The sequence below is a fragment of the Agelaius phoeniceus genome, chromosome 2 (assembly GCF_051311805.1).
Source record: "Agelaius phoeniceus isolate bAgePho1 chromosome 2, bAgePho1.hap1, whole genome shotgun sequence".
NCBI lineage: Eukaryota > Metazoa > Chordata > Aves > Passeriformes > Icteridae > Agelaius > Agelaius phoeniceus.
The window spans coordinates 102,752,625-102,778,888 of NC_135266.1; the positions used below are offsets into that span (position 1 = coordinate 102,752,625).

General features: G+C 44.6%; 1 protein-coding gene across 5 annotated transcripts in view; it reads left to right on the plus strand.

Annotated features, from left to right (window-relative positions):
• The first annotated feature begins 2,153 nt into the window (after positions 1 to 2,153).
• Positions 2,154 to 26,264, plus strand: part of WNT11 (Wnt family member 11) — a 32,212-nt gene continuing 8,101 nt past the window's right edge. The window contains exons 1-6 of one of the 5 annotated variants that reach the window (XM_077174490.1): positions 2,646 to 2,867; positions 6,050 to 6,270; positions 15,306 to 15,541; positions 16,144 to 16,257; positions 16,342 to 16,421; positions 17,895 to 18,187. In XM_077174490.1, the coding sequence (XP_077030605.1) occupies positions 6,188 to 6,270; positions 15,306 to 15,541; positions 16,144 to 16,257; positions 16,342 to 16,421; positions 17,895 to 18,187 (806 nt within the window). In that variant the 5' untranslated portion in view covers positions 2,646 to 2,867; positions 6,050 to 6,187. Of the gene's footprint in view, positions 2,427 to 2,645; positions 2,868 to 3,680; positions 3,756 to 6,049; positions 6,271 to 15,305; positions 15,542 to 16,143; positions 16,422 to 17,894; positions 18,188 to 26,264 lie in introns of those variants that run through there. The other 4 variants (XM_077174488.1, XM_077174486.1, XM_077174489.1 and 1 more) reach the window with 4 other exon arrangements.

Below are 26,264 nucleotides of genomic sequence, written 5' to 3' on the forward strand. Positions count from 1 at the left end.
AAATTACAGCATCCCGTTGTGAGATGCTCCACCCAGGGGGAGGAGCCAAGCATTCCTACCTGGATATAATCTGAGACTTGGAATACCACAAGCAGCCTTTTTCCACTGGATTCCCAGAGGAGCAGCTGTCTTCTCTGCTGGATTCCCCAAGGAAGGCCAGGCCCATCCACACCACCACCAGACCTTCAGAGGAAGACTACACCCTTCTACAGGATCACTGCTCCAACAGAACCACACCCGACACTCCAGGACTGCAGCCACCATTCCAACTGGACTGCTACCAACACCCACAGGGTGTCAGGTTGTATTCTGATTCTGTCAGTGTTGTTTTGTATTACTGCATTCTTATTTTTATCTTTACTTTTTTTTTATTCCTAGTAAAGAACTGTTATTCCTGCTCCCATGTCTTTGCCTGAGAGCCCCTTAATTTCAAAATTATAATAATTCAGAGGGAGGGGGTTTGCATTTTAATTTCAGGGGAGGCTCCTGCCTTCTTGTCTTCCTGCAAACACCTGTCTTTTCAAACCAACACACTACTCCACACCATCACCTCTCAGCACCTGTTAAGGCCAGTCACCTCTCAGCAGCAATATAAAGACCATGAAGATCCTATGGAAGGACTCATCTAGCTGTGTTGTTTGCACAGTTCTGAGCACAGCAGGTGCCTACTGCATAATCATGAGTATTACAACTGCCACAACTTGCTCCTTCTACACCTATTGACTAATAACAACTGCATTATCTCTACTGCCCTTTAAAGGTTAAGGTAATTTGGAAAAAGGCTATTTATACGGAAAACAGAGAATTGGCACAGCAAGTCAGACTGCAATAGATATACCAGGCAATTTTCCCACGTAAATAATTCCTCCCTGGAGAACCCTGACCTCCTCCTCACAGGTACACATTTTTGGGGGTCAGTGGGATGGGAGAAGGGCCAGGGAAATGGAAGTTTGGAGCAGTTTGAGTACTTCTGGGCAACTGTCACACAAATAAAAATGGACATACTGTGCAAAGCTGCTGGCAAAACCTGGTGTGATACAAATAATATAATAGGAATTTGGGATTGTGCATACAGGGTTCTTTGCAGTTCACACGGGACCTTTTGTGACTTGTGTATATGAATGCAATCAGCAAAAGGACAGAGACACAAAAAATATCCTATATAAGTAGCTGTCCTGAAATAGACCGTAAGGAAACTGTTCTGACTAAAGCATTTATTGTCTTCTTTCCTTTCACCTGAAACCTACAATTAAACCAAATGAAAAAAAATACTCAAGTACTTTTGCAACCAGCATCCATTTTTTCAGAGCCCATAGCTGGCAGATGTCTTAAATTCAGACTCATGAGACCTTAAGTTCAGAAGTCAGTTGTGCTTTTCTTTCTTACAGGGTTTTTATCTTACAGTTTTTCTTCTATTTTTTTTTCTTTTCCTTTTATTTTCCTTGTTTTTTCCTTTTTTTTTTCTTTGTTCCTTTGTCCTTTTTTGTTGTTGTTTTCTTCTTTTTTTACATGTTTCCTTTTTATTAACCCCTTTTTTATTTCTTAATTTTCACTTTTATTCTTTTGATGTTCTCTTCTTCTCTTTCTTTTCCCCTTTTCCCTTTTCTTTTTCTTTTTTCTATTTTCTTTTCATTTTAAAATTTTATTTTTCTTTTCCCTTCTTGTTTTTCTTTCTCTTTTTCCCTTTTTATTGTTTTACTTTTCCTCTTTCCTTGTATACATTTGGTTTTTTCTTTCCTTCTTTTTTTTTTTCTTTTTCTTTTTCTTTTTCTTTTTCTTTTTCTTTTTCTTTTTCTTTTTCTTTTTCTTTTTCTTTTTCTTTTTCTTTTTCTTTTTCTTTTTCTTTTTCTTTTTCTTTTCTCCTTCTCCTTTTTCCTGCTTCCTTTCCTTTCCTTTCCTTTCCTTTCCTTTCCTTTCCTTTCCTTTCCTTTCCTTTCCTTTCCTTTCCTTTCCTTTCCTTTCCTTTCCTTTCCTTTCCTTTCCTTTCCTTTCCTTTCCTTTCCTTTCCTTTCCTTTCCTTTCCTTTCCTTTCCTTTCCTTTCCTTTCCTTTCCTTTCCTTCCCCTTCCCCTTCCCCTTTTTTCCCCTTTTTTCCCTTTTTTCCCCCTTTTCCCCTTTTTTTCCCTTTTTTCCCCTTTTCCCCTTTCCCTTTCTTTCCTTCTCCTTTCCTTTTTATATTTTCCTCCCTCTTTCTCTTCCGTTTGCAGGCAATCACCAAGCCTCCAACCCCGAAACCGACCTGAAAGCAAAAACCAGACCTCAACATTTGCTCAAGGGCACCGATCACAGACGATCAGAGAAGAGGTTTGGAACCTTTGGAACCTGCAGGCTGACAGCAGGACGTGCTGAGGTACAGCTTGAGCAGGGGCTACCTCGGGCAGTGATTCCCGACCCTCTCACAGGAGCCAGATCTCCTGGCAGAGCGCGGTGAGTGTCCTTGTCCTTGTCCCTGTCCTTGTCCGGGCCGCTGCCCCCCAGCTCCGGGCGCGGAGCACCCCCGGCCGCGCTCACCTTCCGGCCGCAACACCGACCCGCTATTTTTGTTGCTAATCACTGTTAATCATTAACCTCTCATTAGAGTAACACCGCTGAGTCCCCGCCGTGCCCGGGGGCGGCGGCCGAGCCCCCGCCCGTGTCCCGGCCCCGCTCCCGAGGGCTGTGCCGGGATGGGAGCGGGCAGGGGATGCGCGGAGCCCCGCGGGGCCCGGCCTGCCCGCCAGGGCATCCGCGGGGCGCGGAGCCTTTTGTTATGCTAATCCGAGCTGACATCACTCCGCATATCAAAGCAGAGGGGCCGCATATAAGGCGGCTCCGGGGGCCTCCCCGGCAGAGCGGCCCCGGTCCCCGCGCAGCCCGCTCCGGGCCGAGGTAAGCGGGGACCGCAGGGCTGTGCGAGCCACTGCCGGGAGAGGTGGGAAGGGGACAGCGGCTCCGTGCAGCCCCTCGGAACGCCGAAAGTGAGGGGCTGGCCCAGAACACGGGTTTGCGAGGCGTGGGCGGAATTCCGAGCAGAGGGGATGCATCCCGGAGGATGCAGGGGAGTAGGAAGACGGTGGGGGGTTCGGCGGAGAGAGGATTCTTAGAGGCTGCAAAGCAGACCGAGGAGATGCCAGAGAGAGAGGCGGCTTGGAGACTGCAAGGGAGAAGGGAGACCCGGAGGATTTCAAGGAAAAGGGAGACCCGGGAAGATGCTTGGGGCAGGGAGAACCGAGGAAATGAGAGGGAAAGGGGAGACTTGGAGACTGCAAGGGAGAGGGGATACCCGGGGGGAAACAAGGAAGGAGGAGACTCGGAGGCTGAATTAAGAGACCTGACACCCGGCAAGGAGAAGTGTGAGTGCAGGAGCGAGGGGAGGACCCAGGGGAGAGGGAGACCCAGGGGGTGGAGAGACCCGTGCCCGATGAGCTGCAGGGGAGAGGAGACACCCAGGAGTTGGATGGGACACCAGAGACCCAGAGGCTGATGGCAAAGGGGGGACATGGAGCTGCAAATGTGCAGGGCAATGCAAGGAGCTGCAGAGGAGAGAGGAGTCCGGGAGGCTGCAGGGTAGTGGGGACACCCAGGGGCTGCGAGGGAGAAGGAAGATCCAGAAGGCAGCAAGGGAGTGGTAAGACCCAGCAGCTGGAATCAACTCCACCACCAGTTCTATTCCTTTTCTCTGCTCCCACTCCTCACTGCAGGTCATCTGGGGATGTGCTACCCCTAAACCTGGCTGCTGTGTTCTTGGAGAGAGCTGCAGGCTGGCAGCAGAGTCAGGTGGATGTCTTTGTTTACTGGATGGGAAAACTGGAAAAATGTGAGCTGAATACTCACACTTTTATGTACAGTTAAAACTGTCCATTCCCATCCCTGAGTCCAGAGTCTTGGAAGTGTCTGATGGGAGTGTTTTCTGTGTGCCAGAGCGTGGCTGGCTGCAAACAGCCTTGAGGTGAAGAGAAAAGAGAGATTTGAGTTAAAAGCTGCTCCTGTTTTTAGGAGTCCACAGGCCACTTGCTGTTGGTTTGATCAGTGACCCAGAGCTCACCAGAGCTGTAAACATCACATCTGCCCAAAGTGTGTTCCACCCTTGCAAATTGCTCTTGCAAATGTAATTTGTGTTGGACTGAGTGGAAAAATGCATTATTACCTCTCCAAATAAAAGGGGTGCAATTGCATGCAAAGCTCACAGTTCTTTGGGTATGTAGGGAGGAATTAGATCATTTTTCTTCCATTCCAGGAGCTGAAAAAACCCCAAACTGTGACTTTTTCAAGGGGGGGGGGGGGGGGGGGAAGTAGAGAATGGTGTTGGCTGGTCAGGTTTAGTTGAGAGTGTTTAAGATGATCTGAGACATTTTACACCCAATTCTTGTGTTGTCCAGCAGTTCACAGGGGTGAGATAAGGGGTCTGAAATATCTAAATAGACACTGAAAGGCATGGGCAGGATTAAGTGTTGTTAAGTGTTGAAGGTTTCCAGTGTGCTTGTAGAGCAGTGGGAAGAAAAGGGTTCCCAAAGAGTAAAATATACAGAAATACTCTGAAACAAGAAGCACGTATGCCTGGATGCTCATGGGAGCAGTGCCTTCAAGGGATGCATCAAACCCAAATCCAAGCAGGCATTAAGGAAAAACAATCCATGGCAATGAAATCCTGCCTCCCTTGTAGGCAGTCAGTTTTGTCTTGGACTTCAAGGGAGCCAGGAACTCGCCCCTAGAGGTTATTAAAATCCTTTGTAATAACAGCACTTCTCTAGAAACCCTTTAAGCCAGGCGCTGGGGTTGGGATAGCCAAAAAGCAGCCTGAATAGAAAAATATGCTGCAGATGGCAGAGAAAACACTCAGAAATATTCATTCTCCCCTGCCCAATTGCTCCACAAATGGGAATATTTAGGCAGAAAGCTGCAGCTGGGCAAATCCAGAGGTGAGGATCAGGTAGGGTAACCCTTTTTCCAGGGTAAGAGGTTTCCCAAAGCAAAGCTGACTGCTCCAACCATTCCCAGTCCCTTCCCAAACCTCCCTAAGGGGGTGTTGTGAGGGGGATGAACAGTTGCAGTTTGGGTATGCCAGTGTGCTGTGCAATGGGTTGTGAGACTCCAGAGATGCAATGTGGTGGGCAGGTTTTTCTGTTTATTTTACTGTTGTCTTTCTCATGGGATGGGAAACCACTGCAAAGACCACAAAAAGCAGCCTGGAGCGGTGTCTGAAGTGAGTAACTGAAGGGAAACCCATTTACTGCTATTAATACTGCTGCTAAAATAAGCAAGCCATGCCCTGAAGACAGAGAGGACCCCTCTAAGGATTTAAGTCCTGCATCTGGTTTGTTTATCTGTTTGGCCTGAAGAAGGAAAAAACCAACAAAAAGAAAAGGGGTGTGAGGGTATCCTTGAGAGCTTTTTTGTCTCCTCCAGGCTGCTCCCTGGAGACAAAAATGGGATTTTATGTTTACAAAGTTGTAGCCTTTTCCGTGAGCTCCAGGTGCCAAGGACTTGGAAGACGTGAGAGGCAGAGTTAATGAGGTGAGAAGAAAAGCAAAAGGTAAAGAGCAAAACACATTTATTGTAACAGATCAGAGAGAAACATCTGCAGGGCAAGGGCACCTGCATTAAGTAGGGAAATGCAGTTTTTATTATTTGTCTTCTCTGCAGAAAAAGAAAGAGGAAAAAGAAATCTGGAGAGAACAAAGCGAGAGATAAATAGCTGAAGATTTGAGCTAATGTAAAGATCTATCTTTTTTTCTTCTTCTTCTTTCTAAGCAGTTGCACAAACTTTTTGGAGAGGGGAAGAAAAAAACCCCAGTAAAGTGAAGCAGCGAATGAAGTCTTGCCATGTGCAGGGTTAAATGGAAACACACAATCAGACCATAACTCTGTGTAATTCAACCCATACGGTTTGTCTGTCTGTTGACTCGAAAGGTTGTATCGAGGCTTGGCAAGGGAGAGGACTGAGAAGGGATAATCCAAACCTTTTCATGATTCATAAGCCACTCCTCTGCAATTTGGATAATAGATTTCTCTCTCACAGTGACTTGCTAAACTTCAGAGTTAACTGTAGCTCGGGCTCTTTCTCCTTTCAGGTTTTTCATCTCCAAGAACGAGCAATACCCAAACTGAAGGAAAATACACTGCACAAAATATTAAGAAAACTCATTTTTTGAAAACAAATTTCTTTGGAGAAGCTGATTTCCTTTGGCTAGCAGGAGAAAGTGGAGAAAATGAAGCCAAGTCTGCGATTTTTCTTAGCTGGTTTTCTGCTGTTGATTCTGCAGACAGGGCTTTGCTACGGGATAAAATGGATGTAAGTATCTGGCTCTATCTCTGCATTTTTAATGTTTTTGTAGGAATTGCTGGTCTCTTACCTGTTTGTACAACTGCTGCTTGAGGCATGCTGTAAACTGTTTAAAGAGCACCAAGCACTGCAATTCTCCAGGCATTGATTGATTTCAAGTGTGTGTACTAGGGGCTTATGCTAACAATGTCTCCATCTTCTTTCTAAAATATGCATGATTTAGGTTCATTTGGGTTTTTTTCTCCTCATTGATACCAAGGGAAAGGCACACACTTGAATGCTCACATGAGCCACTTAATGAAGCTCCTAGCATTAGCTCCTGCTATGCTGGGAGACTCTCCCACCAGGACCCCTGGCTGTGCTGAGTAGGAATTGAGAGCAGTAGGGATGGCAGCTGAGATAATGCTGCCCATCTCCAACCACAAGGGATGCATGACAGATAACATGTTTTTTTCTGGACCTTTTAACCTTTGGATTTTGTGAAGGGTGTTAAAAATGAGGTGAGGAGGGGGGAGGAGGGTGAAGAAATACCAGGGACTGTGGTCAAGTCAGGATTGAGTTTCCTTAGAGGTAATGTACTGCAAAGTGAAAACATCACCATCTCATTTCTTTGCTTAAACAAGCAATCACTTAGTTGCTTGCTACAAAACAAACAAACAAACAGGCCATTCCAAAGCCAATCTGGTTTCACGACCTTGATGAGTGATCTGTCTTTTCTACTTGGGTTTGGAAATAAGTAAGGGAGTATGGGTTTGTCTGAAATGAGCATCTTTGGTAGAAAAATAGGCACAATACTCTGTAAGACTCTGTAGTGCATTGAAGCAAGGATCTTTGGGATAGGTGGACAAGAAGTTCCTGTTTGACTGCTCTTTCTGCCACAGACTTCATGCTATGTCTAATTGCCATTCTGCTGTCCCAATCATTGTCACTTGAAGCTCTACTCATGCCACATTTTATAAAGGCTTAAATTTGGATATCTGCAAATTAAGGTATCCCATTGGAGCCAGTGTTTTTACTCCCCATCATGCGGTCAGGGAAGATCTTCCAGATGGCAATTCATCTTCTCCAAACAGAGATATCCAACAGAAATGTAAGTGATAGCCTCTGGTGATGCTGTGTACTGCAGGGAGCTGTTAGAAGCCACACATCTGCCTTTCATATCCATAAAGAGAAGGATGGTGAATCTCTCCATAGGGTGTTTAAATGCATATGGTCAGCTGGGAGGAAGAGTCACCTACTTTAGGGCATCTTTCAAGGTGGCATGCTTGCCTGTGGCAGGAAGATAGGAACTAGATGATTTCTAAAGTTCATTCCAACCCAAACCATTCCATAATCTTTCATCTGCTGTCTCCATACTCTAAGAGCCATCTTGGAAGTAGAGGAGAGTAAGGATCTGGTTTGCTCTTGACTGCTTTGGCTTTACACCTTGTAGTGGTCAGCAAGAGCTCAATTACATAACCCAGCTGTTTCTTTCCACCATCTTCCTCCAGTGTTTAGGCTCTCAGCTCTGCCTGTATCCAGCACCAGGAAAGGCAGGCATCTCCTTTCTGAATGACATTTAGCAACATGTCCATGGCACTCCTTTGCAATGTTTATTTCTATGCAGCACAGAAATAAAGCTGTTTTGTGGCACCCTGATTCAGCAGGGTTTTTATGTGTAGAACCATGACTGACTGGAGGGACTTGTCCATATGCTTGGCATTGGTGTCCCACTTAGGCAAGATGCTTAATCATGAGTGAAAGGCTTGGGTTCCTTCGAAGGGCTGGGGTGAGATGAGCTCCAGAAGGAACCTGATAGTAGGGTATGGACAAGGCATAGACATGAAAACTGCTGGGAGGCAGGGAAAGGTCCCTGATAGCTTTGCTGTCAAAAGCAGCCTTTTGGCTGCTAAGTGGTTAAGCTGCAAGGGTTGCTTTTGGGGGTGAGGGGGGGGAGAAGCAGTTGGGGGCAAGATACCACAGTTGCTGCTCCTCTGCTTCCCAGCAGACATATCCCCCTATCAAAAAGTGAGTGGGAAAGATGAAAGCTGGGATTAAAGTGGTATTTGAAGCATGAATGGCATGCAGATGCACCACTGAGCTCCCCTCACACCTGTTTAAAACCTGGCAGAGACCTGCACTCTCTGTCCACAGCACTTTGCAGCTGGGATGCTGGCAGCTGGAAATGCACAAAATTATGTTTGGTTTTTCTTTTGTTTGTTTCTCCTCATTTCCCCACCCTTATTTTCCTATGGAAACACAGGCTAATTTTCCCCACTCCCCATCACTCTTTTTTCTTGGGGCTCAGGGACTGTCCTTAGAAATTGCATGGGTAAGTTCTTGGCAAACAGAGTACCAAATACTGAGTAATACCTCAGACCTGCTGATCCTAGCTCTAGACTCATTCTGGGTGCTGTACAATTGAAATCTTCTCCTTCCTTCTCTTGCTCATGGACAGAGAGGTGGGGAAAAAGACTGGGATGAAGGAGGTGGAAAGTGCTATGTGATGTTTTCGGCTGTGGGATTTTCTCACTGGTCTGCCCACTGCATCATTTTTGTACACATGTACACAAAGAGTCGAGCTTCAAAGGGGATTTGGGAGGGGAGGGGAGAGATAAGGAGGTGGGTTTCACCAGCCTGGAGATGAGGGAGTGACTGATAAGAAAGGTGATAGGAAATTTAATTTTGATTCAGTGCATGATGTAATTGCAGGGGGAGGGGAAGAAGAAGAAAAACACAGTTTTCAGCCATTTAGGACTTCTCAGTAACACAAATATGCCCTGAAAATTAGTCAAAGCAGGGAGAAGGTAAAAAAAGAAATTATTTACTTTATTTTGCTTGGCTTATTTTTATGAGTTCTGTAGTCCAAATCCCCATCTGTTGGAAGTTGCTGTTGGGCCCCACAAAACATCCAGCATGGTGTGTGGACAGTCAGTACCTTGTACACATGCTCTTGCTCTTGTATACATTTCTCTTGCTGGAGAAATTTCATGTCTTGTGCTCTTTCATCTAAGCTCCAGAGAGCTACTCAGGTGTAAAGCCAGAGTATGGCTCCAGAGTATGGTTCCAGATCTTTGCTGGATCAGGATTGTTGTGGAGATGCAGCCTTCCTCATCAATGTATATGAGACCCTGCATCCTTTTTTTGCAAGCACTTTCCCATCCTGAGAGCAAAGCAGGTATGTGGGGAGGTTACATCATTTTGTGGTGCTCAGTGTTGTTTTGTCACAGTGGCTGGGAAGGTGAGGTTGGTTTCATGAGATATGTCCTAGGGCCAGTGCATCTAGTAATTCTATCACCTTCCCCATCTGCTTTTGCAATCCATTCAGCTTTCCCAGGAGAGTTTGGGTTTGACCAAGCAGGTGCTGGAGCAACTTATTTGGGTAGAACTGAAAAACAGATGAGCATTAGAGGGAGCTGCAGCCAGATGTGCATGCCCCAAAGGTGTGCAGGTGTTGGGATGTCGAGGCACAGAGTGGCTTCTGAGGCACTGCTGCCTCCACAGGGATTGGCATCTCCTCTGTCCCTCTGTATTGAATGTCCTCTTCAATGTGCTTGTAAATAAGCCAAACACAGCAAGTGATTTGGGCTGGTTATTTTTGGGTTTGTTTTGTTTGTTTTCTGTTTTGCAGGGGGTTTTTGTGTCTTTTTTTTGTTGTTGTTGTTTCTTGGGGCTTTTTGGGGTTTTTTTGTTTGTTTGTTTTTGGTTGGTTGGTTGGGTTGTTTTTTTTTATTGGTGTGGGTTTTTTTTTTTTTGTTTGTTTGTTTGGTTTGGTTTGGTTTGGTTTTTCATGGCTTGCAGAATATGCCCAGGACAGCAAGTGCTGGCATGAGGAATACCATCATTTTTAGGTGGAGCTCAGTCACTTCAGGAAGTCTCTGCCTGTCCCCATTGTGGTGACCCAATGATGTCTCATGTGCCCTGGAGCAATCCCCAGCTGAGCTCCATTCCCAGCTATTCCTGCACAATTCCTATGGTTAAATTGCAGCCCCTCAGAAGCAAAAGGCAGCTTAACCACACCTTTTGGTGAACATGGGATGTCCCCCAGCCCACCAACCTTGAGCAGCCCTTCTGCAGCCAGCAGAAAGCAAGGGAGAAAATGGAAAGATTTTGTGCTTCCTGGCAGCTCCTGCTTCTCTCCTTCAATAAGCTGTGGGAGGGAGCTGGGACATGGGAGACACGGGCGCCTGTGAGGAGACTGTCTGCCTGGCAAGGGACTGCTAGATGAGCTGCTGTGAAAGAGCTGCAGGATGGGGATGGCAGGAGGGGAGTAGGCTGGGGGTGAGGAAAGGGGAGTACCATGTCTTTGAAGTTTGCTCTTCGCTCCTCAGGCAGCTCAGGAAAAGTTGACAAAGCTCCATGGCCGTCCTCCTCGGCACTGCGTGAGCCAACTCACTGCTGGCATTGACTTCATTCAAGCTTGGGCATGAAGTCAACAGCCTTGTGCCCACTACTGCCAGCACTGAATTTGGCACCATATCTGAAAACAGCTCTTATTTTAAGCTTTTAGTTCAGAGTTGGTTTCCCCCCACACACACTTCTCTCCCTCTTCCTCTTCTTTCTTTCTTTTTTTTTCTTTTTTTTTTCTATTTTTTAACCACATAAATCCTACTTCTCTGTTTGAAAAGCCCTTGCAGAACCAGGGGAAGCATTTACCAGGGGATGTGGTGTCTTTCCCAGGACTTGTGGTCCCCAGACTGGAACTCATGCAGGGCAGGGTTGCAGGGGCATGGGCTGCCTTTGACTACCAGGAGCTTAGACAACGTTATTGTAACTCCCCTGCAAGCCTTTTCCAGATGAAAACCTGAGAAAATGAGGCTCCTGCAGATTAAAAACCTTCGATGAGATCAAATACAAACAGAACTCTTAATCTCTGCCTCTATTAACTTTTACCACATACTTCACTCTCCACAGCCATGTAATTTTTTCTTAATCTTTTTGTGTCACCCACATCTCTGCAAGATTAAGGAGTTTAGGAATAGGCATTAAAAAATGCCTTTTCAGAAAGCAAAGCTGGTTATTTGGAGTAGAAGTTCATGGTTTCACCAGCAGTCCCTTTGTGAGGGCAGGTCATGTCACACAAGGGGAGATGCCTTCAGAGAGAAGATTCTTTTACCCTTCCAGGGTGTTTTAAAGGACACCAATGTTTTGCTGCTCAATTGAAGGAGTTTTTTCTCCCTTTGGCTTGACCAGGAGCAGTGTCCTACTCACAGGGTACCTTGTAAACCAAACAATATATGACTCTCATGGATATCTGCTAACATCTGAAGGTGCTTCTTCCTAACCTGCACTTTCTATGAACAGTCCTCTCATGGAGCCCAGACATGCAGGAATGGGCCCATACCTCTCAATGCAGAGCATTAATGCTTTCAAATGAATTTAATAACTGCCTGAGATAATTAAAGGAGTAAACAAATGTCATGATCCATCTATGCAGATTTCCTCTGTAATCATGTTCATGGTTTTCTGTCAGTATCCAGAATTTCAATTGAAGGACCTGCTGTGTTATATAGAGATCAGGAGATGTTTGGTTTAGCCCTGTTTATTTAAAGGGATGGATCAAATATGTGTATATTTAAAAAAACCCCGTGAAATAACCACCCCTGGGTTTTCTGGAGAATGAAGAATGGGGCAGGAGAATTAAGTGAGAATATTATCAGGAGGAAACAGTGAAAAACAGCATTTCCAGGGTGAAAGCAGGTAAATCCCCTTTTCAGATGAAGAGTGTGAATCTACAGAAGGATGTTTGTCAGGGATTTTTTTCCCAGGTTGAGGAATGAAGGATGTTCTTCTAATTATGCCCTTGAGGGCTGGAATTTAAGGCTGGCTGTGCCCCATTGGCTCCAATTTCCCTCCCAGTGCTGGTGATCAGTGGAGACTGCATGAAGACAGGCCAGAGACCCACCACCAAATCCCACCATGGACAAGCCTCTCCCAGATGTTTTTTTGTCCACAAATGGATATTGTTTCCCAATAATGTCATTGCAGGCAGTGGGTATCCATCCCCTGATGCTGCCAGAATTTAGAAAGCAGGGAGTGGTAGTGCATTTCCACAGGGAGGGTTTAGGTGACATAGAGTGAAGAAGATATTCCTAAATGTAGGACAGAGACTGGGCAAACCTAAGTTGTCAGGGCATGGAATAGATGACCTAATAGGCTTCTCAAAATCCTGATCTGTGATTTATAAATGCACTTTTCAGTCTCAGCAAGTGACTACAGTAACTGAGTTTTCTTTTCCATCTCCATTACCTTTTAATTTTTCCTCACGGTGCTTGGAGATGTTTCCAATAAGAGGTTCTCACAAGCAAAGACATGAGAAGTTTAGGCCTGGGAGATGCTCAGAAAACACCTTCCTGCATGTAGCAGTTTTATTCTTGGTAGGCTTCCTGGAGCTCAGCTCATTCTATGAGAAACAGCCATTGTTGCCATTTACTGAGTTCTCACAAATCAGAAGGTATTTTCCTTCTTCCATGGAGTAAATGGCTTTCTTGTTGCACTATAAAACTGCTTCTCTAATGGTGATCACTTCAGGCCATCTGTAATAATACAGTCTCATTCCATCACATCCTGTTTTTTCACACTGAGGATGAGTTTCAGTCTGAATTCTGCTTTCATCCCTACCTGTAGATGGTTTTTTGTGCTATTCATGACTTGTCTGTAACGGTGAGACAGGGGTACCTCAATGTAGCCTTCCAAGTCCTTTAAAGAGGCTGAAGACCTCTGTAAAGGATCAGAAAATGTAGTGTAGGACCTAGGAAATATATGCATCCTTCTGGAGGGCCATCCAAAACATTCCAAGGCCTCTCAAGTGGCACCCAACACGTCTGATTAGAAAACTGAGATGCTGCCTCGTGGTACAGCCTCTCTCAGAGACTTAGAATGTTCCTCATTTGCCTGAAGCTCAGGCTGTGAAGTTCTCTCACTGCTCCTGCCACACCTTGCCTGTTTCCCTTCCTGCTGGGACATGCTGTGCTGGAGTTTTTATCATTTATGCTCTATTACTGATGAGCTGCTTTGGCCTCTTGCCTGATTTGTATTTCAGGTCATTCCTGGGAATTGCTGATAGGCTTTCTGGGATAACTTTTCACAGATTCCTGGTGTCAAGTGCTCATATGTCATTCAAGCTCCGTGCTTATACCATTCAGATGTCTTTGTCCCTGCTCGGTGTCTGGGTTTCCTATATAGAGCAGAAAATGAGCACTTCTAAGTCATGATGGTATCTTACTATAGGTCCCAAAAGCACAAAAGGCTAACTACTTCCTAGATGTGGCTTTTTGCTTCCCATGAGCTAAAGAAGGATCCTGAAGGACTACTGTGAGGTCCCCACTGTAGAGGTTTGCTGTCAGGTGGCAGTCACACTATTCAGAGAGTCGTGTCTCTACCTTCAAGGACATGATCTCTGTGTTCAGATAACTGAACACCCACTATATCACCAACAAGTTTTTTCTCCACCAGTTCAGGTTGACATCTAAGGCAGGATGGGTTGCCTTCTGGAGGGGCCCCTCTCCAGACAAGGAACATTGTATGCACACCAGTGTGTATGGGAACGTGATGAACTGCAGGGCAGAATTTCTGAGGATTGAATCATAGAATCATTTAGGTTGGAAAAGACCTCTGTGATCATTGAGTCCAACCAATAACTTAACACTGCCAAGTCCACCACTTTTTCCTTTCTCTTGAAATTCACTAGCAATGACTTCTGCTTGCAGTATGTTTAACAGACCTATTAAATATGTGTATGAAGTATATATTTATATAGCTTTCAGTGCAGTGGTTTCCCTTCCAAGTTTGCCACTGTTTATCTAGTGCCAGAAATGCCAAACTCCCAGTCACCTGGGAATTTGTCAGTGCCGGCCTATTCATCCCCAGCAAGGATTTAATTCCTCCAGTTTTCATTAGGGCTCAATTTTAGCTCTGTTTCCATCTCATTTCACTTCTGAAGAATGTGGATGTTACAGTAATAAAGTGAAATGCACCCCAAAATGTGTTTGCTAATAAGCCAAACTAACCAAGATGGCTTGGGATGAATCTGAAAGCCAATACATTTAACAAGCACAGAAGGAAATATGTGTTAAAGTTGTGTTGCCATGATCAGATGCCATCAGATTATTGATTCAGCCTGCTAGAAAGTTGTTTTATGGGAATGAATAACTTTTATGACTACCCTAAGAAAGCCAAAAAGATACAAAGAGAGTTACACACTTGGCTTCTGCTGATCGTTGTGGGTGCTCAGGGAAGAAGAGTACGGCCCTGTGAGATGCATGTCAGCATTTGTTCTTTTTTTAACCTGGAAAAGTTGGCAATTGGACAGTGGAAGAACCACCACTGTGGGATGTTTTTCTTTTCTTTCATGGTAACATATGTGCTGGTATTCATGGATCCCTTCTCAGATTTGGCTGTGGTGCTCTCTCTGCACATACTCCCACTGAGCTTTTGCACTATGGTTTTTGGAGACTAGAGAAACAGACTTATCTATCTGCAACAGCGATTGAATCGGTAGAGGCCCTTGGCATTAACTCTAAGTGAAAGCATATGTTTTGCAAATTTGATGATTTTTCCCTGGGCCTTGCAGAGGATTTTCTCCATAATTAATTACATGACATTTAGCATAATCCTTTGAGAGTGTGTGAGACAGATGCTGAATACAAAATACTGATAACACCAACGTTGCTTTTTTCCCCAAATGCCACAGTCTTGGGGGATCCAGATTTCTTTTATCATGGACCTGATGGGTCATTTTTTACTCTGTTGGGAGGTCTGTGCTCTTCATTCTTCAGCAAACAACCTTCCCCATAGATTTACACATCCGGTTGACTTGACATATACCCCTGGAGCTTTGTGCAGCCTCCCCTCAGGAACTGAGAGAATTACACACTGCTAAAGGGTGTTTCTTCCCACCAACCTTAAACACCTACCTCATATGAGATAAATCACTCTTCATAGTTGCTCATCTTTCTCACCAGCTTTATCTAAGCACCTATTTACAGAAAGCTTTAATTAAGTCAGGTGAATGTAGACGGCTAGACTGTGTTTTAATGCTTTCTTGCATGTGCTTGTCTCCTCAGAGCTCTGTCCAAGACTTCTTTGGCTTTGGCCCTGAATCAAACCCAGCACTGCAAGCAGCTTGAAGGGCTGGTGGTTTCTCAGGTGCAGCTGTGCCGCAGCAACCTGGAGCTGATGCAGACCATTATTCAGGCAGCGCGGGAAGTGATAAAGACCTGCCGGAAAACCTTTTCAGACATGAGGTGGAACTGCTCTTCAATAGAGCTGGCTCCTAACTACCTGCTGGACTTGGACAGAGGTAAAACAGCTCTGCTGGCTCACTTGGGACTGGAATCAGTAGAGTCAGCCTGTGTGTGTGTGTGTGTGTGTGTGTGTGTGTGTGTGTTTGTGTGTGTTATGTGTGTGTGTGCTGGAGATAGGAAGGGTCTTGCTCCTGGGAGCCATGGAGGGACTGCAAAGCCTACTTGTCCTGTTCTCTGAGACCACATTCATCATTATGGTGCCAGACATGCCCAGAGGCTCTGGGATCCAAGACCTTGTCTACCACAACTCTTACAAAGCAGGCCACAGTTCCAGTCTGCTCATCCCACTGGGAGTCATAGGATGAGCAAAAGGAGGCAGGAGAGTCCACAGGAGGGCTTAACCCCATGCTCCAAGAGCAAATCACACCACAATGAACAAGATGCCTAAATCCATGTGATTCCTTGCCTTGCTGGGATGTTGTCTTATGTTGAAGAGTTCACTTAGATGTGCTCCAAACTACTGGTGCCATGGGACACCTCAGCTGCAGTCAGTTGGTGTGTTGGCTGCTCTGTGGGACACCGACTGTGTGAGTGAGTCTCTTTTTGGGGAATGTTTATGTGGCCCAGGAGGCTGAGCTGGAGTTCTTGTCTCTTTCAGGCACAAGGGAGTCAGCATTTGTATATGCCCTCTCTGCTGCTGCCATCAGCCACACCATTGCCAGAGCCTGCACCACCGGGGACCTCCCTGGCTGTTCCTGTGGTCCCATCCCAGGTGAGACACCTGGACCTGGGTATCGATGGGGAGGATGTGCAGACAACCTCAACTATGGTCTTATCATGGGGTCCAAATTTTCAGATGCTCCCATGAAGATGAAAAAATCAGGATCACAAGCCAATAAACTGATGCATCTGCACAACAGTGAAGTAGGGAGACAGGTAACAAATCCACAAGAGTTATTGTACTTGTACAATCATCTGTAGTGTTGGTCACGTGGTGAGGTTCAGTGTCTCTATCAGCTAGCAAAAGGAGCAGGTTACTCAAAGAATGCTCTGAAGTCCTTTGGCCTGCTGAAAATTGTAGCTGTATAACTCACCCTGTGACTCAGGGAGTCCCAAATGCTGTTATCAGCCCTGTTTAACCGTGGGTGGGATGTCTCATTGTCCCATTTGCACAGCCAGTGCTGGCTCTGGCTCTGCCTGCCCCAGGAGGTGTGGTGGGGATGGGTCCCATCGTGCTCTGCCAAGGGCATTGTGGGGGCAAAGTGCTGTGTAAACATGGAGGATTGTCTTCTGCCAGATGCATCCAGCAGCAGTTGCCTCCAGCCATCCCTGCAGGCAGGAGGGAGGATTTTTTTTCCTTTTTAAACTGCTATGCTAGTGATTATTCTCATATCTGGCACAAGCTGCTTTTAACAGCTTGCATCCAGTGGAGGGATAATATTTACCATGTGCAGTGCCTGGTGTGCACTGATGTGCAAATCCCTATAGCAGCTGTCCATACAGCTGAAGAAATGGATGGGGGAGGGCTATAAAACTGACCCCTGCACCCATCTCTGAGGCTCCAGTGGTTCCACAGACTGCTCCTACTGCACAGCTTGGTCTTTCCAGGGCTGCCTGTGCAGACTAACTTGGAGCATGCTGAGCTCATTGGGAGCTTGCTGTGTAGCTACAGGCTGAGTCCACCTTTGCAGAGCACAACCATGCTGAATTTTCCCTCTCTGGCTTTTTTTTTTTTTTTCCTACAATTCCCACACTATTTGGTTTGTTTGCTTGGGGTTTGAGGGGTTTTTTTAAATTTTATTTTATTTTTGTAATGTCTTGATTTTTTGTTTCAATTGCAAAGGGCAAATTTTTGTTTGGGACACTGCGTTGCCATGGCTGGTGCATTCAGCCCTTCCTGGCAGCATCCTGCCATGTCCCACTGAAATGAGAACAGTGCAGAATCAAAGTAAAAGGCTGTTTTGGCCCATGACCAGCAGAAAGGCAGGGTGAGAGTGCACTGAATTCAACAAAGCCATGACACCTCTCTTACCAAAGCCCAAAGCTGCTGGAGGTTGAAATTTATGTTAATTATCTATTTATGGAATGTTTTGATATTCATCTCCTTAGGAATTTAGAGGGTGGAAATGCAGCCCAATATAGATATCTAATTAAAATTCAAAATACTCTTCTGTCATCTGGCTGCAAAGGAGCCCTTGTGAAAGTAGTCCTGGACTGATAGTGATCACCAAAGAGCTGTGGGATCTCATTTGCTTCCAAAGTAGCCATTCCAGACTGCCTGTGCAGAAATGAGAACAGTAGGACTTTTCCATAGCAGCTCCTGCTAAGGAAGCACCTTCATTAGCGAGCTTGTGGGATGTTTGGCTGTAAGAGAAGGGCATTTCCTAACTCCTGCATTCCTTTTTGCAGGTCTTGAAAGCCTCTCTTGAAATGAAATGTAAGTGCCATGGAGTTTCTGGGTCATGCTCTATCAAGACCTGTTGGAAAGGCCTTCAAGAACTGCGAGACATTGCATTGGACCTCAAAACCAAATATTTATCTGCCACCAAGGTTGTTCACCGGCCCATGGGCACACGCAAATACCTTGTGCCAAAGGATATTGATATCAGGCCAGTCAAAGAGACAGAGCTGATTTACCTGCAGAGCTCACCTGATTTCTGCATGAAGAATGAAAAAGTGGGGTCACATGGGACCCAGGACAGGTGAGGACTCCTGCAGTGGGTACTCTGCACTGTACTCTGCCCCCAGAGAGGAAAGGGCAAGAGGGGAACATGCATGAATAAGGGGCAATCAAGGAGGTGACATATACATGCAGGTAAAGCACATCTCTGACATACAATATGGTTTATCAATTCCTAACCCTGTTCATGATGGCTGTGGCCAAGACAGGGCTTGCTGACACATTTTGCATTACACAATCAGGCACAATGTACATTTCAAAACTCCCTGGGCAGCTTACGTCCATGGGAACTTGTAAGGACCAGGCAGCTGCTTTATACTGTGTTGAGTCTCAGTAATTTCTTGCAGTCACTGCTGATTAGAAGAGTTGTTACTCTAAGGCTCCCCAAGCAGGCAAATGTTAACCCAGTTAGAACCAGCATTCCTAGATTGCCTTAAAAAAATCCACCCCAAAACTGCAAAGATGATATTTAATTTTTTTCTTCTATTGCGTATCAAAGGTCCAGGTGTATTTGTATTGCTTATGACTCTGCAGAGGAATTTCTTTATTGCATTAGTATTGGGGATTTAAGGTCATTATGGTCAAGCCCAGCCTCCACTGGGCAGCATACTGTCCCCTTTCACAGGCAGCAAACATGCCTTTCTCTTCCCATCATCTGTTTAATTTCCTCCAAGACAAACTAATTCAACATTTCAACAATGTGAGCATCTCTAGGTGGGCAGACCCATCTATCTCTCTAGAGCTGAACCATCAACAGCCAAAAAAGTGTATGTTTCCAGAATTTTCCTAATTTTTGTTAGGTGGCTGCAATGGCTGAATTTCAACCTCTCTTGCTGGTTTACCTTTCTTTAGATAGTTCTCGTAATTCTTCTTTGCTCTTTCTGATATTTCATGGTGGAGGCTCAGGCAAGTGGCAAGGAGTGTGTGCCTGGCCTGTTTTGGGATGCCTTCCTTTTAATGTAGTGGACATGTATTTGGACCATTATGGTTCAATGGAGAGAAGATTTTGCTGAAATGAAATTACCCAAATGCAGACAAGATAAACTATATATGCATCTGGGAATGTGGGGACATGGGTTATTGGTGGGCTTGGCAGTCCTGTGGACTTGGTGATTTTAGAGGGCTTTTACAGCCTAAATGATTCTGTGATTCTGCATCAGCATGTAACTGGTGGAACTGATCAGCAGATAAGACACCTGAATGAGACAAGACTGTTTTTTTTGTCCCCTGATGCTTTATGACAGTTGATGTCCTGTATCCTCTGACATCAATGCCTGGACTGCTCTACAATGGCACATATCTGACAGCTCTGTGGTGGGAACACCAGGCTGACCTTTATCACCAATTCAGTGGTGGAGCATTAATTATCAAGTGAAGATGTTTATAAGTCACTAAGAATAGCTAGGAAAAGGCATGTATTGAAACAGGTTTCTGAAAGAAAATGTCATCTTAGTGGAAGTGAAGTTTTTGTGGATTTGTATGGATCTTGTATGATATTTGTGCCTTGAAAATGATCTCTTTGTTCTTCCTTTCTGTTTTGCAAGGAAAAAAAATTGGTGAAAATTATTTGGAAATTAGTTTTATAGGAATTGCATTAAATGAACAGGTTGTGTCAAAACAAAGTTGAATTCATTACAGATTTGCCAAGTAAAACATTTTCCATGAGCTGAAATCCTTTCAAGGGACAGGGAGGTGTGACTTCTTCATCTAATCTTATTTTACAGCAGATTTCAACTTTTTATCCCATCTAGGGATGAAAAATATGTCAAGGTCCTGAATGATTTTTTTTTTCCTTCTGAGGAAAGGAAAATGTGTGTTGCAGGCGTCCGTTTATCCCGAGCTGGATGACAGCCATGATTGTGAACCTGCCAGCCAAGGGTCCACAGGAAGTGAGATTGAGTGGGGATTTAGAGGACCAAGATATTAAGGTGGGAGGGGATGACTTTCAAAAGGAACTTGTCAAAAAATACTCCTCATTCTCAGATGTGCAGGATGGTGATGGCCATGGGAGGGGAGGAGGGTGAGATAGTCCCGTGCTGAGCTTCAGGCACCACTCAGGCCAAGTTTTTAAGATCATGTGTGATTGGGCTTGTTTTCATTACAGTCCATCTGTAGCCTCTTGAGAAGATGCCTGGTGTTTCAAAATTGGCATGTGTTATACGAGCCATAGCAACTCCTTTCCTGAACTAAATTACTAGTGGAAATAAATGTAAAATACACACAGTGTGTTTGAAGATTGGTCCACGCTTCCTGGGAAAGGGAGGAGATCTTCCCTAGTCTCCTCCTCCCATGGATGCCTTTTTCTCTTTGCAATTTTTCTCTCATGAAGAGGGCTCCTAAATGCATTTTAAATGTGGTGCCTCTGTTCCAGCCTGCTGCAGGGCTGCAGAGATAATGTCTAGTTACAGGGATAAGGTAGAAGGAGCACAAAAGGAATGCTGTTAGAGAGAGGACATGGCAAAATGTGTTTTATGCTTCAGAATGATGTAAAAATGCTCACATGGGAATAGATCAAGCATGTTTTTATTTAATGAGTCATGTCCTAGAGGCAATTGAACGTTTTATCTTTATGTACATAAAATTTTTCTGAAGGTAGATCCCACTGTTTCCAAGTAGTCTAGTTTTTAAGGCCAGTCATGCCAATGAAGTAAAAGAGGGGGGTTTTTTGTTGTGATCCCTCTATTGGTCTACTCTGTCTTCAACCACCTTCCCATATCCTTTCTGGCCTTTTTCTGGTACAGGGCTCAGTCCATGCCTGGGCTGTATAGTTCGGTCCCCCATGTCCACAGCTCCGGGATCTTTGATCTGGGCATCTTCAGTACTTTCCAGTCCTGCTTTCAGCCTCCAAAGGGATTTGGAGGGGGGAATTTGCCACTAACACCCCATTTTCCTGTTTCTTGATTAAAATATTCATGTTGATGCATTTTTGTGACAAAAAATGAGCAGTTTTGCAGCATATCCAGGGAAAGTCCTTTTCGTCCTCCCTCTCCCCAAGGTCTGGTTCTTGCTCATAGCATGCTGGAAACAGGATGGAGGTTGATGGTTAAGTTGCAACACCTTGGATGGGTTGGAGTTTGCTGTATGCTGTGGGAAACAATCCTGCACTGCCAGGTGGGAGGAAAGGATAATCTAATTGGTGATCCCTCTAATGTGAGGGATCATATTATGCAGACTTATTGTGTGTTTTTCAGGCAGGAAAAGGAATTACTTTGTAGATGAACCATATGAAAATCCACTCAGAAAATGAGCCCCCTGTTACTCAAAAGCCTTTTAGAGCTCTTTCCTGAATGGATTTCAAAGCCTTCTTCAGAACAAGCCTGAAACATTTTCTAAGACACTTTGGACATTCTTAGCTTGTTGAAATTTAGAAATGGTTTGGAAATCTGCATGCCTCCAAGTGCTCAGGGTATGTCCAGATTTCAAAGTCATGGAACTAAACTCAGACCTGAGGTTTGAGGCCTCTTTGAAGTGCTGAAAAGCTGATTAAGGAGCTGATTTTTGCAACTGGTATCCAAGTCTCCTGCAAACAAGACTTACTGCCACACTGACTCCAGCCAAACTCTGCTTATATACCACCATCACACTTTCATAACCAATTAAAAATGGTCTGGAGAAAAGTCTAAAGAAGCTGATCTGTTAAGCTGCAAGTAAAACTTTCAATACAACAAATCAACCACTGGGAAAGAAATGCAAATATTCCCCTTCTCAGAGATTTCTTGGACAAAAGCACTTTTTCATCTTTTAATAAAGTAGTTCAGTTGCTCCTGCCTGAAAAAATCACTACCAGCTTTGAGTAAATGAAAAATAGTGGCAGATTATAAAATTGAGATCTCTTTTGTGAGAAAAGAAGCAAAAATATGAATCCTTTTTATAAACCGGGTGCAATGTATCATGTTTCAAAGGCTATTTAAGTCTCCCTAATGAATCCAAAGAAAGGGAAATTCTGCCATGCATGCAAAAGCATCCAGCCCCTGAAACCTTGCAGAGATAACAGAGCTGTTTATTACTGATCCTTCCCAGAGCAGTCTTGGAATCAAGCCAAATGTGGGAAGGAGCTCTCTCAGGCTGCAGAAATCAGGCTGCAGCAAACTATGTGCTGCAGCCTGGCTGGGTTGATCAGTCACCACTCCTCAGCTGACTCCCTCTGGCAAGGAGTGTGGCCACTCTCTGGTGGCTGCTCCTTGCTCACATACCCTTTCTTTACTCCAATATAAAATATTAGTCACAAATGGCTTAGGCTGGTATGCTTTCTTGGATATGAACATACCTTAAGTTGGCTGAGCATGCATCTGCTGCTCGGTTTTCAGTGTTCAGTGGCAGCTCTTGATACCACTTCTTTCCTGCTACCCCAAAATTATGCTCTGTATTGTGTATGAGGATTGTTCAGCCTGTGGAAGAGAAGGCTCTGGGGAGACCTTAAAGCTCCTTCTAGTGCCTTTAGGGGCTCCAAGATAACTGGAGAGGGACTTTGGACAAATGCCTGAGTGATAGGACAAGGGGGAATGTCTTCCTGCTGCTAGAGAACAGGGTTAGATGGGATATTGGGAAGAAATTATTCCCTGTGAGGATGTTCCCTGGAACCTGTTTAGAGAAGTTGTGCCTGCCCCATCCCTGGACATGTTCCAGGCTATACTGGATGGGGCTTGGGACAACCAGTGGAAAGTGTCCCTACTCATGGCACGGGGGTTGGAACAGGCTGATCTCCATTGTCCCCTGTGCCAAGCACTGGTGAGGCTGCACCTTGAGTGCTGTGTTAGTGTCATTGCCCTTGCTCCAAGGCAGACTTTGAGGTGCTGCAGTGTGTCCAGAGAAGGGCTGTTGGAGGGGTCTGGAATACAAATCATACAAGGAGTGACTGAGTACTGGCATTGCTGAGTCTGGAGAAGAGGAGGCTCAGGGGAGACATTATCATACCCTACAAATCCCTGAAAGGAGATTGTAATCAGGCCGTGGTTGGTCCCTTCTCCCAACCAGCAACAGGACAAGGAAATGGCTTCAAGCTGTGCTGAGGGAGATTAAAAATATTTTCTTCAGTGATAGATTCATTCAGCATTAGAACAGGCTTCCCAGGGAAGTCACCGTCCCTGGAAGTGTTTAAAAAAATCAGTGAACATGGCACTTGGTGATATGGTTTAGTGGACTTGGTGATGTTGAGCCCAGGGTTGGACTTTATGATCTTGGAGGCTTTTCCTGACCTTAATTAATTCTATTCTATGATGCTATGATCTCCAAGGTTCCCTTCCAACCCAAACCACTCTTTGTTTATGTGGGCAATAAAATTTTTTGGCAGCAGCACTCATATGAAGTTGGGGAAGAGTAGCAGTTATGGGTAGACAACATTAGATGTTTGTTTTTTGTTACAGCTTCTTTTAGTTTCTGTTAGTGAGGGCACAGGATAAGATGAGCTTTGAGTGAGTTATAATGTGTTCAATGATAGTTGGTTTTGGAACAGTTATCAGATGCTACCATTTTTTAAATGAGATCTAACAAATTCTGAATAAGAAATAGCAAATAATGTTTTTGTGAGTGTCCCAGAAGAACTGGAGGAAACCTGCTCTAGCTAAAGATGTACATAGCAGGGGGCGGGTGGACTAGATGGCCTTTAAGGTTCCTTCCAACCCAAACTATTCTATGATTTTATGAAAGTCAGAAAAACATTCACTTTCTGTTCCTCCCACCTTATTTAGGGGTTATTCCTTCTTTCCCAGGGCAACATGCTTGCAGCTGGTGCCCATTTCAGTAAGTAGGCTGGCCAGCTATGCATTATTTTGTTATCTTAGTTAATGTGTGGGGAAGATTGAATTCTTTCTACTTTGAGAGACCTGGATTTGATCATAAAGTTTCCTGAAGAGGTTTGTGAATAATAAATTCATTTGTAAAATGAATAATTTCACACAGTAAAATTGCAATGGATAATGAATTTAACTCTCTTAAACATATTTAGTCCCTCTGCAACCAAATGGCATTTGAGTTAGAGAAAATTTGGTCCGGGAATGATTTTCCATGGACCTTGGTCTTTTCAGGAGCAAGATTGAACTGACAGTACCTAGGCTGTTACTGAAGATATTTCTCTACTCTGGTCTTAAAAGCAGTTTCCCTGAACAACCTGATCCAGGGTTTTACAATCTTCAGTGTTAGGCTTTTCTTAATCAAAATTTAACTAAACATAATCTAAAATAAAACTAATAATTTCTTGTCCTCTTTCCCTGGCATATCAAGAACATTTTTTCTCTCCCCTTGTAGCAATAATCTTTTATAGAGGGGAAGACACCTCTTTTAACATACTTCACTAAATCAGTTCCTTCATTGTTTTCTGCTTTCTGAACTGCTCCTCTGGCTGCCCTGGAAACATTCCACATTTAGCTGGACCTTTCTCAAAGTGTTTTGCTTACTTTGCACTTTAATCCACTGTCACAAAATATCCTCAACTCCTTCTTCCCTAGCATTGTCCCCAAATTTTTAACCTCACTCTCAACTTCTCATTAATGAAAATACAGGCTAATTCCAAGATCTCTCTTGACATCTCCTCACTGACATATGCTGATAACTCTTTCTTGTACAGTTGTTTCGTGTCAGTCTCCAGTCATTCCTTGTGGATGAGAATGCAATTTAAAAGTAGACAAGATTCATCCCTCAAAATCTTACATGAAGCTGTGACCTTGATGTATTTTCAGGAATGTCCATTGTGTTATATATCTCCTGAGGGATTTGAATTATTTTTCACTTTCTTTCTTTTATATACTGCTGCATTACTTGACATTACTAGGGCAAGGGGCACCAAAGAAATAAAGAGGAATTTTATTTCAAAGAGAAAAAAAAATTACACAGCAGTACTGTGTTCTGGGATTTGGGACTGCTGGACTTCAGGGCTGAGGGAATCACACAGCCAAGGGGATGAGATGTCAAGGGGGGATCATCCCTTCTATCACCCCTAATGCAACAGCCCAGGTCCTGGCAGTGTATGAGAAAAAGGACTACAGAAAGTGCTTAGATTTATGTTTTACTCCTGTAACAGCATCTCTCTCATCCACTGGGAGATGCACTGGGCAGGAAGGCAGTTGCTGTGCCCCAGAATGAGTTTTTTAATAGCCTCCTTAAGAAGTCCTTATCAATAGGACTGATGGAGGGAAGTTCCAGCAGGTAACTCATCCCTGTCAATATATGTCATAATTGTGGGTGACAGCACGGAGTTGGCCTCAATTTGGATCCCAGGTGCCAGCTGTGCAACCAAAAAAATATGTATCCTATCTGCTGATGGGACAGATAAATAATTCACAATGAAGTTGTGTGACATTGCTAAGTTGGATTTCATCAATCTTAGAGGTATTTTCCAACCAAAATAATTCTGTGATCTCCCCCTTTTAAAATTAAAATCCCTACTCTCCATCTGGGGGAAGACTCTTAGAAGTTCTGGGGTGTCCTTCAGCTCTGCTGAGGAGCCACCCCCATGAGGAGGCTGTATGGTGTATTGCAGAGCTTCTGCAAATGAGGGCTGGAAAGGGGACATTTGGGACAGGCATATTGAGTGGGAGTTGTCCAGACAACACTGCTGACCTTGTGACAATGGTAAAAGCCTGTTCTGGAGCCAGAACTTTGGCTGGGATTACAGCTGAAGGATAATTTCTCAGCAGTCTTCCAAGTGCTTCTAGAGGTCACAGTGTTGTGTTACGATGCAGTCGCCTGCCTTCATGTTTTCTCTCCAAGGCTCAGGAGGAGGGCATTTCTCTGAGTTGCTGGAATTGTGCTGGACCAGGGCCAAAACAAATGAGATTGAACTTAACCCACCAGTGGGGAGCCTGGTGAGATCACAACTGTAGGCTCTGGAAGCTGATGTTCAGGGCTGCTTCTGTGGGTAAACTCTGGTCTTTGGAGTTCTTTGTCTTCCCTCACTGGCTGAGAAACAACCTGCTTCATCTTGTTTAATGAAAAATGAATCTAACTCATATCCAGGCCTATGCTTTAAAACAGAAAACAAAATCTCTGCTTACTGGCATTGTCAGGAAATTTTTCTAAAAGCGTATTTAGGTTTACGATGGGGTCAAAACTTTGTTTTGGCTATTCAACCCAGCCAATCTGAATGTCCCCATTTCCTGATACCA